At 42.1% G+C, this 15,555-nt stretch overlaps 1 protein-coding gene across 1 annotated transcript in view; it reads left to right on the forward strand.

Annotated features, from left to right (window-relative positions):
* The window catches only part of PCDH15 (protocadherin related 15), a 1,296,732-nt gene that overhangs the window by 1,223,627 nt on the left and 57,550 nt on the right, over positions 1–15,555 (forward strand). The window contains 2 exon segments of the mRNA XM_053307474.1: positions 8,956–9,171; positions 13,194–13,282. Of these exon segments, the coding sequence (XP_053163449.1) occupies positions 8,956–9,171; positions 13,194–13,282 (305 nt within the window).

A 15,555-nucleotide genomic window follows, 5' to 3' on the forward strand; every position in this document is an offset into this window, starting at 1 on the left:
ACAGTGGCTACTAGTCTAATGACTACAGCCCACCTCCAACCTCAGAGGCAAGATGCCGCTAAATACCAGTTGCATTGGAGCAACAGCAGAAGAGAGGGCATGTCTTTACCTCTTACCTGCGGGCTTCTTAGAGGCATCTGGTGGGCCACTGTGTGAAACAGGATGTTGGACTAGATATGCCTTCAGCCTGATCCAGCAGGGCTGTTCTTATGTAATATCTGGAGGCCCCCAGGTTGGGAACCACTGGTTTAGAGTAATCCCGGTTACAACAGAGCAACTCTATTTTTAAGTACTTCCTCCAATGCCCTGTGTCACACACAAGTACCTTGGAAGCAATGTGATATCTTGAGTTAATTATGGAGTTCTCTTTTGATCTAGTGCAGAATTTTTGTCGGAAACAGCATACATTTTTTTTTAACTAAAAAGGAATTCTAATATTCCTGTCTTTCTAATCCGACAATTTTACAATAATTTAAATTAAATCATTATGATAATGAATAAAATATGACTGAATCGTTTCTTTATAAAATCTACTATCAAGCTCCAGATGCCTTATTCATCACTAGGTTCACTTTTGGAAAGGTTATTTGGCCATGGAAGTATTTTATGCAATCCCACATCCTATCATGTAGATTGTTTGAAACAAAAATCCAGCATGTGATTGAAACCATTGCCACCATGTTTTCAGCAATTATCACCACATCAAAAGTAATGTGAAGTAGCCACAGGAGTAGCAGCCTGTGTGACGATATGCCAGCTGAGTAGCCACCAGTAAGGAGAAGGGAATCTTATCCATGCAGAGTAGGTGCAGGGAACCTAAACAAGTGGTGGAAATGGCCATCTTTTTCATTGTCAATACACTCCATCCCCCCGCAGCACAGGTTTGGAAAAGTCAAGATAAATAAATGTTTTGGGAGTTGCAGCGTTAAAATAGTTGGAACATCAATCTGGGTAATTTATTTAATTTGAATTCTTTCCCCCTTTCTTTGCTATTGAATTTGAGGTATCTGACCAATAGTATAACTATAGAACTGTAGAACTCCATAAGGACTATACCGGTAGAGCTATATCCATCTTTTCTTGACAACCCTTCTTATAATTTTATTTCTTTAGAAATTTCTAAAAGAACAGCTGTTCACTTGTTACTGTCATTCTAAGGCCAAATGTTACTTCATGCATTTTTTGCCATGAATAAGTAAATTAAAAACAAGTGTGCAATAATAGCAGCTATTAATCTATAGAATTTGAAGCTTGAAATTTACTTAGCATTAGATTATTTTACTGTTTTGCATATCAATTGTGTTTTCATACCTCTTGGTTTTCTCCATGTTATTAACTCATCAGCATTCTTTACAAAATAAGCAATCTGTTATACAAAGAATAATTAACACATGTTATCTTGTGGGGGATTAATTAAAGGACTGAGCAGTTCAGTTTAACATTGTTGTCATGTTTCCCTCACTATTTTCCCATACGTTTGGTAATACTGTGGCATTGCTTAATTTTTGTCCAGTTCTTTGCTCACCTTTCTTCTTAGCCTGCTGACAAATAGACAAAGCAATAACAGGACATCAAAATATGTTTTTCATGTTCTTCTATTTTTATACAGTTAAAGCCTGGTTTTCAGTCTGTCTGCAGGGAACTCTGAGGTTCCTCTTGGAGACTTATCAGTGAAAAGACCAATAATGTTGAAAAAGCTTTCCTAAAAAATAGCTTGTCTACCACAACCATTTTTTTCCTGCCACATGCTACTATTTAGATTGAATATAGATTCAGTCTCTGTTCACAGGAGAGGACTGTGAGGATCATCACCAGGCCTGGCCAGTACCATTTGAACTGAACAAATAGCTAGAAGCTGCCCAAGAATGCAGGGATTCTGTGGGAGATATGTGGGAGTTCTTCTGCAGACAAATCTCTGTGGAAAGGAAGCAAGTTTTGCATTAAAGCAATGTGTTTTTTCCTGGAATTTGATATTGCACTAGGAACATAGGAAGCTGCCCATCGGTCCGTCTAGCTCAGTATTGTTTACACAGACTGGCAGCACTTCTCCAAGGTTGCAGGCAAGAGTCTCTCCCAGCCCTATCTTGGAGATGCCAAGGAGTAAACCTGGGACCTTCTGCATGCAAGCATGCAGATGCTCTACCACTGAGCTATGGCTCCATCCCCTAAGGGGAGTATTATAGTTCAACCATCCACATATAATTTCCCCATGGGAAGAACTATACTTCCCAGATATTTTTGTGTCCTCTCAGCATCTCTTTTGCTCCTTCTCTGCATCCCTGCGCATCCTTCCAACATCCCCTTCACTGCCTCCTAGCATTGCCTTCACTTCTTCTCATCAGTGAAAAGCCCCCTAGTGCTGGAAACAAAAGTTATTGCATGGGGGAGAGGGCCATGCAGGAGCACCTACCCCCTGCAGCACTGGAGTCTGTTACAGGTTCGTTGCCATCAGAATATCCGATGCACTGCCCGAACAATAGCCAGCCATTGCTTACTAGTTCTTGAGCACCATCAGTGTACATATTACTTAATCAAAAAAGATAGGTCCCCGCCCTGAAGTACTTACTATTTGAAATTCGATAGTGGAGGAGAACAGAAGAGTGGGAGTGATAGAAGAGACATGGTAACAAGGAATACTAGCAAATGCAGTTACATATATTTGCACTGCATTTTGATTGGGGGTTGAAGGTAGGAGTTAAGCATGGACTTCACAAAAAGGCTTGTTTTTGAGGAGAAAACTGGTGGACAAAGTCCAAAGTGCTACATTTTGAACGCTGAGCTGGCCTCTTATGTGATTTTGGAAGAAGATATAGCTTCAAGAAATTGTTTCTGGTTTTGCAATAAAAAAGCTATAAAGTGTTGTTATGAAGTAATACGGTTTATCTCTGTCACTTTAGAAATACATTATACAATTTTCTTCACTTTTATTGGGTCTCTAAGTACTACTGTATACTGACCTCATGGCCCTATATTTTCTTTGGACTCAGCAGAACATGGCTCAGAGCCTGAAGCCTGTTGAAAAATTATCACTTTATTGGCAATGACAGCAATCAGTTGCTCGCCATTTTTTTTGTCCTTTTAAGCAAGTGAGCTTGAGTCAAACGAGCTACTTAAAGCAGGAAAAAATCTATTATCAGTCCTCTGTGCATTCCAGCCTTCCTGGTAAGGTCATTCTTAATTTTGGTTCTAATATACTAAAGGGGCTCATAAAATGAATGGGCTTTTCTTTTCAACATTAGCACCACTAAAGCAGATGGCAAATTCTGAAGCTTCCAGTCACAGTTTCTGGCAAAATATAATAGCTTTTAAAACAAGATCGCTTTTCTCGCTGCAGGAACTGACAGCTTGATGTATACTTCCAGTTTTAAAAGCTACATCTGCTATCCCAGTATTTTTAATGCTTTGCCATTAATGCCTTGTATTACACATGGTTGTGAGTAAATTTGTTCTCACATTTAGATATTCTTTATATTCTTCTTTTTGTCTTGTTATAACACCAGTAAAATACCACTTGTTTTTATCATTGTATTGTAATTGTTTCCATAACCAGCTATACCTTATTGTACCCCCAGGCCCCAATGAAGACAGGAAATGCTTAGTTGGAGTAAATAACAAACTTGCAACAAGTTCCCTAACTAATCAGAGTGTGAGTACTCCTCCTGTGTGGTGGCCCCTCCTAGTGAGGGCCATACCACACCAGGGTGAAGGGCCGGGTCCTGATTTGGTCATGCTCCGTGTCCTGATCCCAATCTCCCTATTCACTTTCTTGCATGCCCTACTGAAGCACAGGGGTCCCCCCTGACCCCTGCAACTCAGCCTTGGAAGCAAGTTGGACTAAACCAACAGCATATCCGACCATCGGGCAGCCATGCCCTGTAAATCTTTGATTACTTCAAGAATCAGGGCCTTGCCCTGTAGCAAACCCAGGTCACTGCCTCCCAGGTGAAAGACCAGTACATGTGGTGTCCCCTGTGTGGCAGCATACTCATCTAGAAGTAGAAGGGAAAGGTTCCACAGCATTCCTCGACACCCCATCCAATCCACTTCCGCCACTCCTGCAAGGCCCAACTGGTACTCATGCTGGTCTGCCAAGCTCTCCGACTGGCCCAAAACACATAGCTGTGCCCATAGATGAGTACCTGCAAGGGGCAAGGGAGTTGCAGATGGTCTGCAAGACAAAACAATTTGTTACCTCGGGCCCCCTCTTATTGCTGCAGAGGGAGTATGTAGAGCTGGCAGGCGCATGACCGCCACCTCCTGAACTCCCGGATAGGGCTCTAAGGCAGCCCTACTGCTGCCGCCAAAGAGACCGCCCCTCTCCGAAAGGAGTGGGTGTCATATTTTCTCGGGTCGAGGCCCACCGTCCTCAAAGCCTCCTTCACAAGAGCCTGGAACTGGAAGCGGGTCAAGGACGTCGTGTCCGCGTGGTGGAACAGCTGGCCACAGCCTTCCTCACACATGGGCAGGTAAGCTTGCACAGCCCATACTAGGCAAAGGCCCATGTCATACCCCTCAGCCCATACTGGGCCCCTGATGGTAACGCCCCTGCCCTTCTGGTTGTTCTTTGCTGGATGCAGGTGCAACACACCCTGTCCCTTTCCAACTGAACATCCTTGTACTGCAGGGCCCAAGCCGACACATCAGACCTGGAAATGGCAACCAGTTCGCAACGCACCACTAGGCAGGAGGCCTTAAGCAGCCAGACCTCAAAGTTGGAAAAACAAATATCATTAAAATGTGGTAGCAGCTGTTGCAGGGTTGTTGGAGCCAGAGGGACCCTTGGATCTAGGCGTGAGGGGGATGCCTGTGCACATCCCTTCAGCATTCTGCGCACCCAGAAGTCGGCAGTGGAGTCCATGTACTCCCCCCCCCATTTTGCCTGGAAGGCGAGGGCTACCAGCCTGCCCCCAATGGACCCTGGCGCCAAGCCCTATCCATATAATAAACTATCTAATAAACAGATAATAAACTACTTCTAATAAACTATTTCTAAATACTTTAAACAGCCAACAAAAAGAGTATGAAGACAGAAAGTCAGCAGGGGAAGGAGCACTTCCCAGTGTATTGCACAGAGTGCCGCATGTATGACTATTTGCCCCATGGGCATAAGTCATGGGTGTGTGCTCGGTGCAAGAAGCTCCTGGCCCTCAGGGAACAAATTCGTTCTCTTGAGACCAAGGTGGCGGATCTGGAGAAGCTCAGAGAGACAGAGAGGCATGTGGACGAGACCTTCCGGGATGTGATAGAGGCATCCCACTCCAGGGCTGGTAGCTCCTCTGCTGTCAGGAAGAATGAAGGTCTTGGGCAAGGAGGACATCAGTCTGAGGAAGAGGGAAATGCTCCTTTCGAAGGGACCCTGACGCCTGTTACGATCTCCTTGAGAGAGCCGGTTACAGTTACCACCGACTCATTTGGTGAAAACTCTGGACCAGGCCTTCTCTGTGGCTACCCCGGGGCTTTAGAATGCGCTCCCTACTAAAATAAGAGCATCTCCTTCTCTGTTTGTTTGTAGGAGGACCCCGAAGACGTATCTGTTTTCCCATGCTTTTAATTGAAATCTAATTTTAATGTGTTTTTATTCATTGAGATTTTTACCTGTTTTATTAATTTTATCTGTTTGTATTGTTTTTATATTATTTTTTTAACTTGTACTCTGCCTGGAGATTCCTCTATCAGGCAGTATAGAAATACAATAAATAATAAAAATAATAATAAATATCAGCAGCTCCACATTATTACTCTAAGAGCCTCTTCTCACGATCCGTGAGAAGGGCTAGAGGGTGGTCTGCAGGGAAGGCGGGTTAAACTTATCTTCCCCACAGATTTTGAGCCGGTGTTGCTGGCCACACTCCCCGCATACCCAGATGATTACCCGTGCTCTGAGGCAGTGGGGAGGGTCAGGGGCTGGAATGTGTTGTCCCAGTCCCTGGAACTACCAGGATGCACCGCACGAGTGCACAGTGCATCATGGGGATTCCCCCTCCCCTCCTCGGGCTCCCCTCAGTGTGGCAAATGCAACTGCAGGCAGCCATGACTGCCACGCAATCCAAAAAATGAGGTTAAGGGAGTGCTCACTTCCTTAACCTCATTTTATAGGGTGGCTATTTAGGTGAGTTTAGTTGGACTTGCCACTGTGGAGCCTCCGGGGGTTCACACGTGCATGCACAACCGGGCTGGGCTCCCTTAGCCTGGTTTTGCACGTGCATGTGAATAGCCTCTCTGTGTGACCATGTTGTTTGTGCAGTTTTAATGCACTACAAACCATCTTTGTGCTGTTGTAGATATAACCTTGCCAGTCCTCAGCCAGGGCTACGGGAGTGAACTGCACAGTTGCACACTTCCTTGACTCTGTCTCTTTCCTGTCCAGCATTAATTTCCCTCCCTCTTCCATAAGCACCCCTAATCAGGGACTGTGTTCTCCCCTCTCCTTGGCGTCCCTTGGGAGTGAAGGAGATAATAGGGAGGGGTGGAGCCAATGGAATTTGGGTTAATTACCTCAGCACTGGACTCTTTTCAGGTGTTTGATGTGGCTGTGTATTAATTGACTGCCCCCACAGCTGCTTGAACATATGGATTGGTCCTCACTTTAAAACACTTAGTGGATTTTTCTTCTTCAATGCATGAGTAGGAAAAAGTAGTACTGAAAAACATTCCATCTCCAATACCAGTGCCACTTCTGTTTTCCCTCTTGACAACCCAATAGTTAGCTACTGGTTGATTGCATGTTTACACAGTGTTAAGAGATGCATTTTGATTATTTGCAACAATTGATTAAAGTTGCCATATCTTCAAAAGATAATTGCCAATGAATTTAGTTAACCTAATGACCTTGGCGGCAATCCAAAACTATTAGGTGATTTGTCAGCACTTCCACATTTTCATGAGTTTATCACCCAATTTTCTGGACTGAAATCCCTGACACTGTTGCCCTATTCTGACATTGTAAGTGTGTACAGGTGTCTGTATACACGTACCTGTTTGAGGGTGAATGACTTTACATGTGTTCATTTTAAAAGTGAACCTGAGTACAGGGCCCTTCAAATGCAGGTAAAGATAGGAAGTGTACTACTGTACTGTACATGCATTGAATATAGCATGAATAGGATTGTCCAGAATTTCAATCAAATTTTGGGAGCAGCCTGTTGAGTGGTATGGGGGTGGTGTGGGGTATTGAGGTGCATGTGTGTGTGGGGGGGGTATCTGTGTGTAGCGTAAGTTGCTTTTGGAGGGAGTCCTCAGAATCTCCACAGTTCATGGAAAGTTTAGCACAAAGCAATTTGGTTTGTGACTTTTGCCAACACAGACCATTTTTGTGTGCAGTACATTCAACTTTGAACTTTGATGGGTCTAAGTAAATGCAACCAGGTAAAGGCTTGCCCACTTTTCTTACAATCTAGATTCACATTACTGCGTCCACATGTACTGGATTCATATGTACTAATCTTCCATTCCTCTGATAACTTGAATACTCCATGCATTTACCTTCATAGATGAGAACAGGGAACCCAGGTGTGGTTCAAATTTTAGGAACCATGATATGTCTTTACAGCTACACATTTAAAATAAAACATGCCTCAGCTGGGTATAAGTCTGCACCTGAAGAGATGAAGTTATACCTAATTATGACAAGGTTGAGTTTGGCTCTGGCACTAAGGCCATAAATATTTCTCAGTATTCATTCATAACAGAATTGTGAAAGCATCTGCATATTTATATTTGGCAGATAAACAAAAGAAAAGATATACTGCCATTAAGATTAACTATAGCTCTTTCTCTTCTCTGACAGGCATATCACAGCCCTTGAGGCATCATATATCTTCCCTTAATGAAGTGACAAAAATATTTACCTTCAGGACAAATTACAGGGATCCCAAGCATCCTTCCCTTGTGTTAAAAACAGGACTTGGGCGTGTTTTATGTCATTGATAGAGCACAGGCTCTCTCTACTGGTCCTGAAACAGTTGCATATGACATTTTAAACTTGAGTTTAAAGATCTTTGAATACTTGAAATAAACAGATTAACAAAGTAGATGAAACCAGAACACGTTGTAGTTCTCATTTTTAAAAAGCAAGTATTTATTCTGTCTTCTAGTTAAGTGGACAACATGCTGACATGAATATGTGACACAGTTTATCTAAGTTTATATAAGTTATTATTAACAACAAACATCAGTAGTTTACCAGAATATTTCTAAGAGGACAGGAGTGGGGAGAATCCATGTTAGCCAAGGGCATGGCTTAGCCAAAGTGAAGCACTTTAATAGGTCCTAATTCAATGAAAGGGCTTTCAGCGTGTCCTTAATTGCTTCACTGAAATTTATTTTCAAAATTGTCTAACTTTGGCTAGATCATGCTTCATGTTTGGAGGTACAAGGTTGTTAAATGCATCCAGAATGTCTTCTTTCTCATTTTAAGCTATGTCTCTAAGGGGTATTTTAACCAACATTGAAACAAACAGTATACTTTTACGATTGCAGTTTTCTACTTTCTGCTGCTCAACAATGTTATTGTTGAAGGTCTAATTTTCTATACAAGTTATCACGTACTAAACATTACTTTTTGATGTTACCCATACAGTTCAACATGTTTCTAAACTGATTTCAAGATGACTCTTTCGTATTATACCCTTAATATACCCTTCATGGTGTAGCGGGGAAATGACTTGACTAGCAAGTCAGAGGTTGCCAGTTCAAATCCCCACCAGTATGTTTCCCAAACTATGGGAACTATTGGGCAGCAGCGATATAGGAATATGCAGAAAGGCATCATCTCATACTGTTTGGGAGATGGCAATGGTAAACCCCTCCTGTATTTTACCAAAGACAACCACAGGGCTCTGTGGTTGTCAGGAGTCAACACTGACTTGACGGCACACTTTCCCTTTATACCCTTAATATACATATCTTAGTCATTCAATGATGTCTCATCTCTTCCTTTCTTTTTTAACCTTTCAGGCTAATGATAAAGACACTGGCAATTACAGTGCTATGCAGTATAGACTCATCATTCCCCCAATCAAGGATGGCAAGGAAGGCTTTGTGATCGAACCATATTCAGGGCTTATCAAAACTGCTATGCTCTTCAAAAACATGAGGCGGTCTTATTTCAAGTTTCAGGTCATTGCTACTGACAACTATGGAAAAGGACTGAGCAACAAATCAGATGTCCTTGTAAGTATGAATGGATACATACATTTGGAGACTGTTTCTCATTGTGAGGTTCTGTGAGGTGATTTTTAATTACTTCCTGTGTGCTGCTAAGATTTGCCATCCTTGCAGTTCATTGTGGTTCTGTCCACATTAGGTGAGGCTTCTGATGTAAGCTCTGTAGGCCAGGCCGGAAATACAGTAAGTTATGACCCAGAAAATGAAAAATAGCCCCCAGGCCATGTACAGTGGTTCAATCCACTGGAAGGTGGAGGGAGACAACTGAACATCAATTTCCTCTCCCCCACATACACACATTCCTCTTGCTTGCTGCCAGTGTCAAGAGTGGAGGATGGCGGACAGGAGAGAGAGTGCGCACTAGGGAGCAACTCATGAGGTCCAGTTCATGTCTCTCCACTCCAGCAATAGCAGTAACAGTCAGCTGTAGGGTTAAAATGGCCAGCTGCTTGTGTGTATGTCGGGGTGGGGTGTCATTCCATTAACCAAGCAGCTTTACACAGTCACTTTTGGTAGGCCAACACTGAAGAAGATACCAGAGGGTTGTGCCCTCAGAGCTGGAATGACAGCCAGTGTACCATTCCATTTGGCTCTTGTTTGGGGATAGAGTTGAAGGTATCGGTTTTTGGGGTTACCTTCATGAGAGTGCCCTAGGGTGAGAACTAGACTGTCTGAGAGATGTTGAAGGCCACTGCATGTTAAAAGTTTGGAAACTCCCTTGGCATGGACCATTTTGGTGGATGATGAGGAGAGAAAATTTGAAGTAGTAATCTTACCAAATCCTCTCTTACCAAAATTTGTGATGAAATTCATGTTTCTGGAGACCCCTGGCTCCATGGATCAGTTGTACATGTTTAAATGCATGTACATTTAAATGCAATCTCTACAATAACATTATTGCACCAGCAATTTAGGTTAAAATATGCAAAAATACAGGGGAAAATATGGATTCAAATATGGATTTTTTTCCCCAATGACACCAAAAACATTTGAGGATTTTGAGTAGAACAGAGACCAAAGGAAATGGCACAAAGCTTGGACAGAATGAAAACAGAGAGATTTGTTCATCCCTATGACATTATATGCTGTTTCTCTGTTTTGGCTGATGTGTAATATAATTCATTTTTGTGCACTTTCACTTTAGTGCTGATACTTTGAAGGTCTTGCTGACTTAATCTATTTTAGTATCAACGTATTTTTATGTCACTCTTCTGAATGTAATGATTTCATTGTTGTGTATGCTTATTGAAATGAATTAATAGTGAATTAGTTAGTTAAATGTTCAGGATTAGCTAGTCAAATGTTCATATTACATTACTTAAATGCTATGATTAGGAAGAACTTGGTATATTGAAATATGTTATGAATTTGGCATGCTTATTTAATTATTTTTCTATACATCATCAGACAGTATAACACAATGAGGCTGCCTCAGGCAGGGTTAGGCTGGTCATGAGAAGCGCCCGCCTAACTCCCTTAATGAAACCAGCTTTTAGCCGAGGTTAAGGGTGCTCTTGCACCCTTGACCTGGCTAACTGCATGCAGCTCAGGGAACCACAGAGATGGGTGCATAGAGCTTCTGTCTGAGGGGGGAATCCCCAATGCAACACATGTGCCACACGTTGCATTGAGGGATGCCTGGATGCTGGAAGAAGTTTCAGCCCCTGATCACTCCGCCCTGCATGCTTCACAGAGCTGCACGGAGCATGCATGTGGGCATGCAGGAGGCATACTAAAGTGGACTTGCTTGGTTGTCTGGGAAGAAGGTAAGATGAAAGCGGCCTTCCCCCTGCTCCCTCCCTCCCGGCCCGCCCAGGGCAATCGTGTGAATCTCCCCTATATTTCTGTTAACACTGTTTCTTATTTTTGGATTACTATTGGATTGATTGGGAGAGATCCAGTCTGAGTGAATCATGACTAAGTTTCACTGAAATAAATGAGACAGGTTAGTCACAACTAACTTAAGTCCCACAAATTTCCATTGTTTTGGTGTTTATTGTTGCTGTTTCCTGCTTTAGGCTTTCCGTTTGAAAGAAAAGTAGGGTATTAATAGTAAATGAAATGAAAATTCACAAGTTATATAATCAAGCCGAAGCAGCACAAAACTCCTGTCTCCGCCTGCTCCAAAGTTCAGCAGGCCCTGAAAAGGAGCTCCCCAAGAGCCTATTCCAAGCCTTCTGTATCTGCCACAGGGGAAAGTAAGGGTTAGTGGCAGTCACAAATAATGACATGGCTACTGAACAAGCTCAAATTTGTGGACCTCTATAAATTCAGCTTGCGCAGGCCTTGTAGGGCACTTGATTTATTTCCTTTGGGGTCTAGGAAGAATTTGACTATATTTCTGTGGTATCTTGCAACTCAATTTTACCTTACCTGGCTAATTTGTGAACTCCTGAAGAGATGGCTTTCTCCCTTGATTTCTGCATTAAGCAATTCAATTGCTCCCCTTCCCAGGCAAACCAGCATAGAAGAGCAAGGCTCTGTGTGATGGACAAAGACAGGAAGAGCCTCAGCTTGCTGTCTCACTCCCATGTACATTTCAAAGTCAACTCAAGCTGTTTTCCTCCCCCAATGACAATCTTTGCCACTGATGTTATATCACTTTGGAAAGTTGAAAACCCAGCTTGATGGCTTTTTCAGTGTACATGTGAACAAACTCTTACTGTGTTTGCTTTGTTTCACATGTACAGGAGCAAATATGAGCTGAGATTTTCCAGGTTGCCTGTGCTGCTCTAAAAAATAGAGCCAGAGTGAAGACAATTACTGCTTTTGTCTCAAAACAGACAATATTATCGACAATATATTTTGTGTGGCTACAATCCTCTACTCAGTTAGGTTCACATAAGTAATTCAGAGAATTTATTTACATGTAAGCGGACACACAATTATAGCCTAATAGACTGAGTGCACCAGGCAAAGGATATAAACAAGAAAAGGTATAAAATGACTGACTGACTGAAATGAAAAATGCAAAGGAATGTCCCTGTGTAATTATAAAATAATGGTTGCTTTTAAAATAACTTCCCCCATAATGTTTAAAACAAAAGGTGTCATTCAGACGTACTTAACCCTTAACCAGCACCATTAAATTATAACTGTTGTTTCTTTTGTGGGATTTCTAAAAAAAATGGCTATAAGAAAAATGAAATCCTATTTTTGCTATAGGAAGCTGCCTTATCAGCTTCCTATAGCAAAGTCAGACCATTGGCCTGTCAAGCTTGGTATTGTCAAAACTGACTGACAGTGACTTTCTAGGGTTTCAGTCAGGTGCGGGGAGGGTCTTGTGCAATCCCACCTGGAGATCCTACGGATTAAACCTGGGACCTTTTGCCCCTCCTGCCATATCCTATATTTGGATAAGTTTTATCCTATTCCACTTGTACAATCAAACCTCTCTGGACTGCACAACAAAGTACAACATGGTTTATATAGAAATTAAAGGCAAGCCATTCTAGCATCAAAGTCAGCAAGCAGACCCCCTAAGCTTGGCCACTAGAGCTAGCAAGTATCCAGTACCTTGACACTAAAGCTATAAAGTACAAGGGATAATAGCAAGCAGCACCCTGCCCTACCTTGATACCAAAGCTAACAAGCACCAACTCCCCGCCCTCTGCATTAGCAAGCAAACCCCACCCAGATTGGAACCCTTCCTGGCAGAGAAGCTTGTTGAGATCAGGTAAGTGGTGAAGGCTCCATACTTCGGCAACTCTTTTTCTCTTCTATGGGCTTTTTCCAATGAGAAAAAGAAGTGTATAGTTATTTGCAGAGGGTATGGAACATTGTGGATATGTGAAGTAACAGAATTACCTCAAAACAATGACAGAGGAAATCAGCACTTTAAAATTGGATATATTTTATGAAAGAAACTCAGAGCTATTCTAAACATTACTTTATCCGCGTTCCAGCTGTTTTTTGCACGCTGAGCTTTCCCACTTCTGTGGAGATGGTGAATCTCACAATAAGTCATTCTTATTCTGAGATAATTTATGTTCTGCAGGTTCAAGTAAATTTTGCTTCTCTATTTCCAGGTGTCTGTGGTCAACCAATTGGATATGCAAGTCATTGTCTCAAATGTTCCTCCTACCCTTGTGGAACAAAGCAAGGATCAGCTTATAGGGTAAAACATGAATTTGTTCTTGTGCACATATTGTGATTCATAAAGTGTAGCTATATACTGGAAAATATTTATGATTACAAATGCATTGTTTAGTTTCTTGTGAAATATCAGTAGATAAAATAAGTAGAACTAGAACAAAGTAAAAATAGTCATTTTATTTTTCACTTCCCTTATTATCACAAGGTACCTCATTTTTGGTGTGATTTCAACTGTCTCATCAAAATTTCATATTTTTCATATAAATCCCAGGCACTAATCATAGCTCAAACAGAGCTGTGCCAAATCGCCAAAGACTGGTTTAAGGACTCTGGAAGCAAATAAGCTCTGTAATCCTTGAGTTTGTTTGACTCAACTCGTGAAAGCTTCCTGATCTGACTGAACTAAAGTTTAGACAGAGTCCTTGTTGTCTGGCCTCCCCCAGCCCATGTGACCAGTGACAGCCATGTTGTATCTAATCCCACCCCAGCTCTGCACACAGTCACGTGAGCGGAAAGCAGGGTTTACAAGGGCACATAAAGCATCCTTGCCTAAATTGCTCAGGGAACTTTCTTGAATGTGGTGAACTTTGACTTCTTTTGCATAACTCTGATGATTAGTGACTTGAGTACACCAGGAGCTCCCATATTTGTTTGAATTCAGAATCTTTCTTGTGTTTTAACAGTTTTTCAATTAAATTAAAATAAAAGTGCTTAATAGTGCAGACTGCAAAACTGGGAGTTCATTTTAGTGATTTTCAGGGAGATAGCTTAGGGGAATGAGTCAACTTTTGCCACTGAACCTCCTCTGGGCAACCCCATTTTTCTCCCCTAGAATGTTCTTTGAAAAGATGCTGCATGATGAAATAGCATAATTCTAAAGAGCATTCTGGGACATAAAAATGGTGGCCTGTGTCCACAAGGAGAGTACCATCTTGTAGGCACAAAAACAGTTTGCCTGGTTCAATTTGAATCAGAACGGGATTCAAACTGGAGGAGGTATGTTTGGTTTTGCCCCCTTCAAATGGAGGGCCTAGCTCGGCTCAAATCTGAGCCAGTTTAAGGGTGGGAGGGGGTGTAAAAATAGTCTAAAATAAAGAGTTAAAATTATTTAATGGTCTGTGTGCATGCAAAATGGCCCCCCAAATAGCTGCCCAACATACGCAGAGGGCTGAAATGGCCCCAAAATAGGCCAAACTGGCCCCAGGATGCAGGGGCATAGCTAGGGGAGAGGGGGCCCATGTTCATCGTCCTCTTTGGTGCCCCCCCCAGAGTGAGGCAGATAATGAAGGAAAAGGGGAGGGATGGAGCTGGAGGGCCCCCAGGAGCTGGGGGCCCATGTTCTTTGCACCCTTTTGCTCAATTATAGCTACGCCCCTGCCCAGGTGACTCGGGGGAGTCTGCTGGGGGAAGGGGAGGTTACCACGGCACCCCAAGGCCACCACAGCCACCAGTAGCAGTAAGTAGCATACTAAAATATTTTAGACTTTTTTCACGTCCCTCACTGCCTTCAAACCAGGCCAAAACCAGCCCAAGAGGTTCAGTTCGAGCTCAGACCAGGTTTGAGTGTGAACCAGTTTGATAACGAACTGGTTTGCACATCCCTACCATCTTGCTGCAACAGTGCAAATTCTCCCCTCTAAGATTTCTAGCTAAAGGTTTTTAAAATGAGAACCTGCAACTCAGCCTTATTTATTTGCAAAATCCTCAATAGATTTCCTTTTGAGACACTGAAGGTAGTGTAAGATTAATGACAAATTTAGTAAATTTAAAGCTATCAGGTATTGTTAGAAGGAAAGGCAATCTTCAGCTTTTTTCATTTCCTATTTTAGTAACACATCAGAACTAAAGAAGCCTCAAAAAATTAAACAAGTGTGTTCTTCGCTTGCAGCTCTCACATATTAAAATTGATCCACAATGATTACTAAAGTGAAGTTTTTGTTGATTAATATAGAAATTAAACCCATGAGACCCTGCAGCCCTGTTTCAAAGTTCTGGGATTTAAAGATTTATCTTGACGTGCAGAACTGTTATAATAATTCTTCAGTAAAAATAACAATAAATTAGTCTACACAGAAGAGAATTACTTCAGGTTAATGCCTCTCATGAGATTAAGAGACACACTGTTTAGATTGTTTACGACAACAATAGTGATAATTTCCCTTTTTAAAGTAGATAAGTTGTCTTAGGCAGTTAGGCTGGAGAAATCTAGAAGGCATTTTATATTGGTTCATTCTGCTACTTAAACAGAGCACCCTCAACTCAATCCTAGGGGAATTACTTTTACAGCAAGAAAAT

Source organism: Hemicordylus capensis, chromosome 3 (assembly GCF_027244095.1).
Source record: "Hemicordylus capensis ecotype Gifberg chromosome 3, rHemCap1.1.pri, whole genome shotgun sequence".
Taxonomy (NCBI): Eukaryota; Metazoa; Chordata; class Lepidosauria; order Squamata; family Cordylidae; genus Hemicordylus; species Hemicordylus capensis.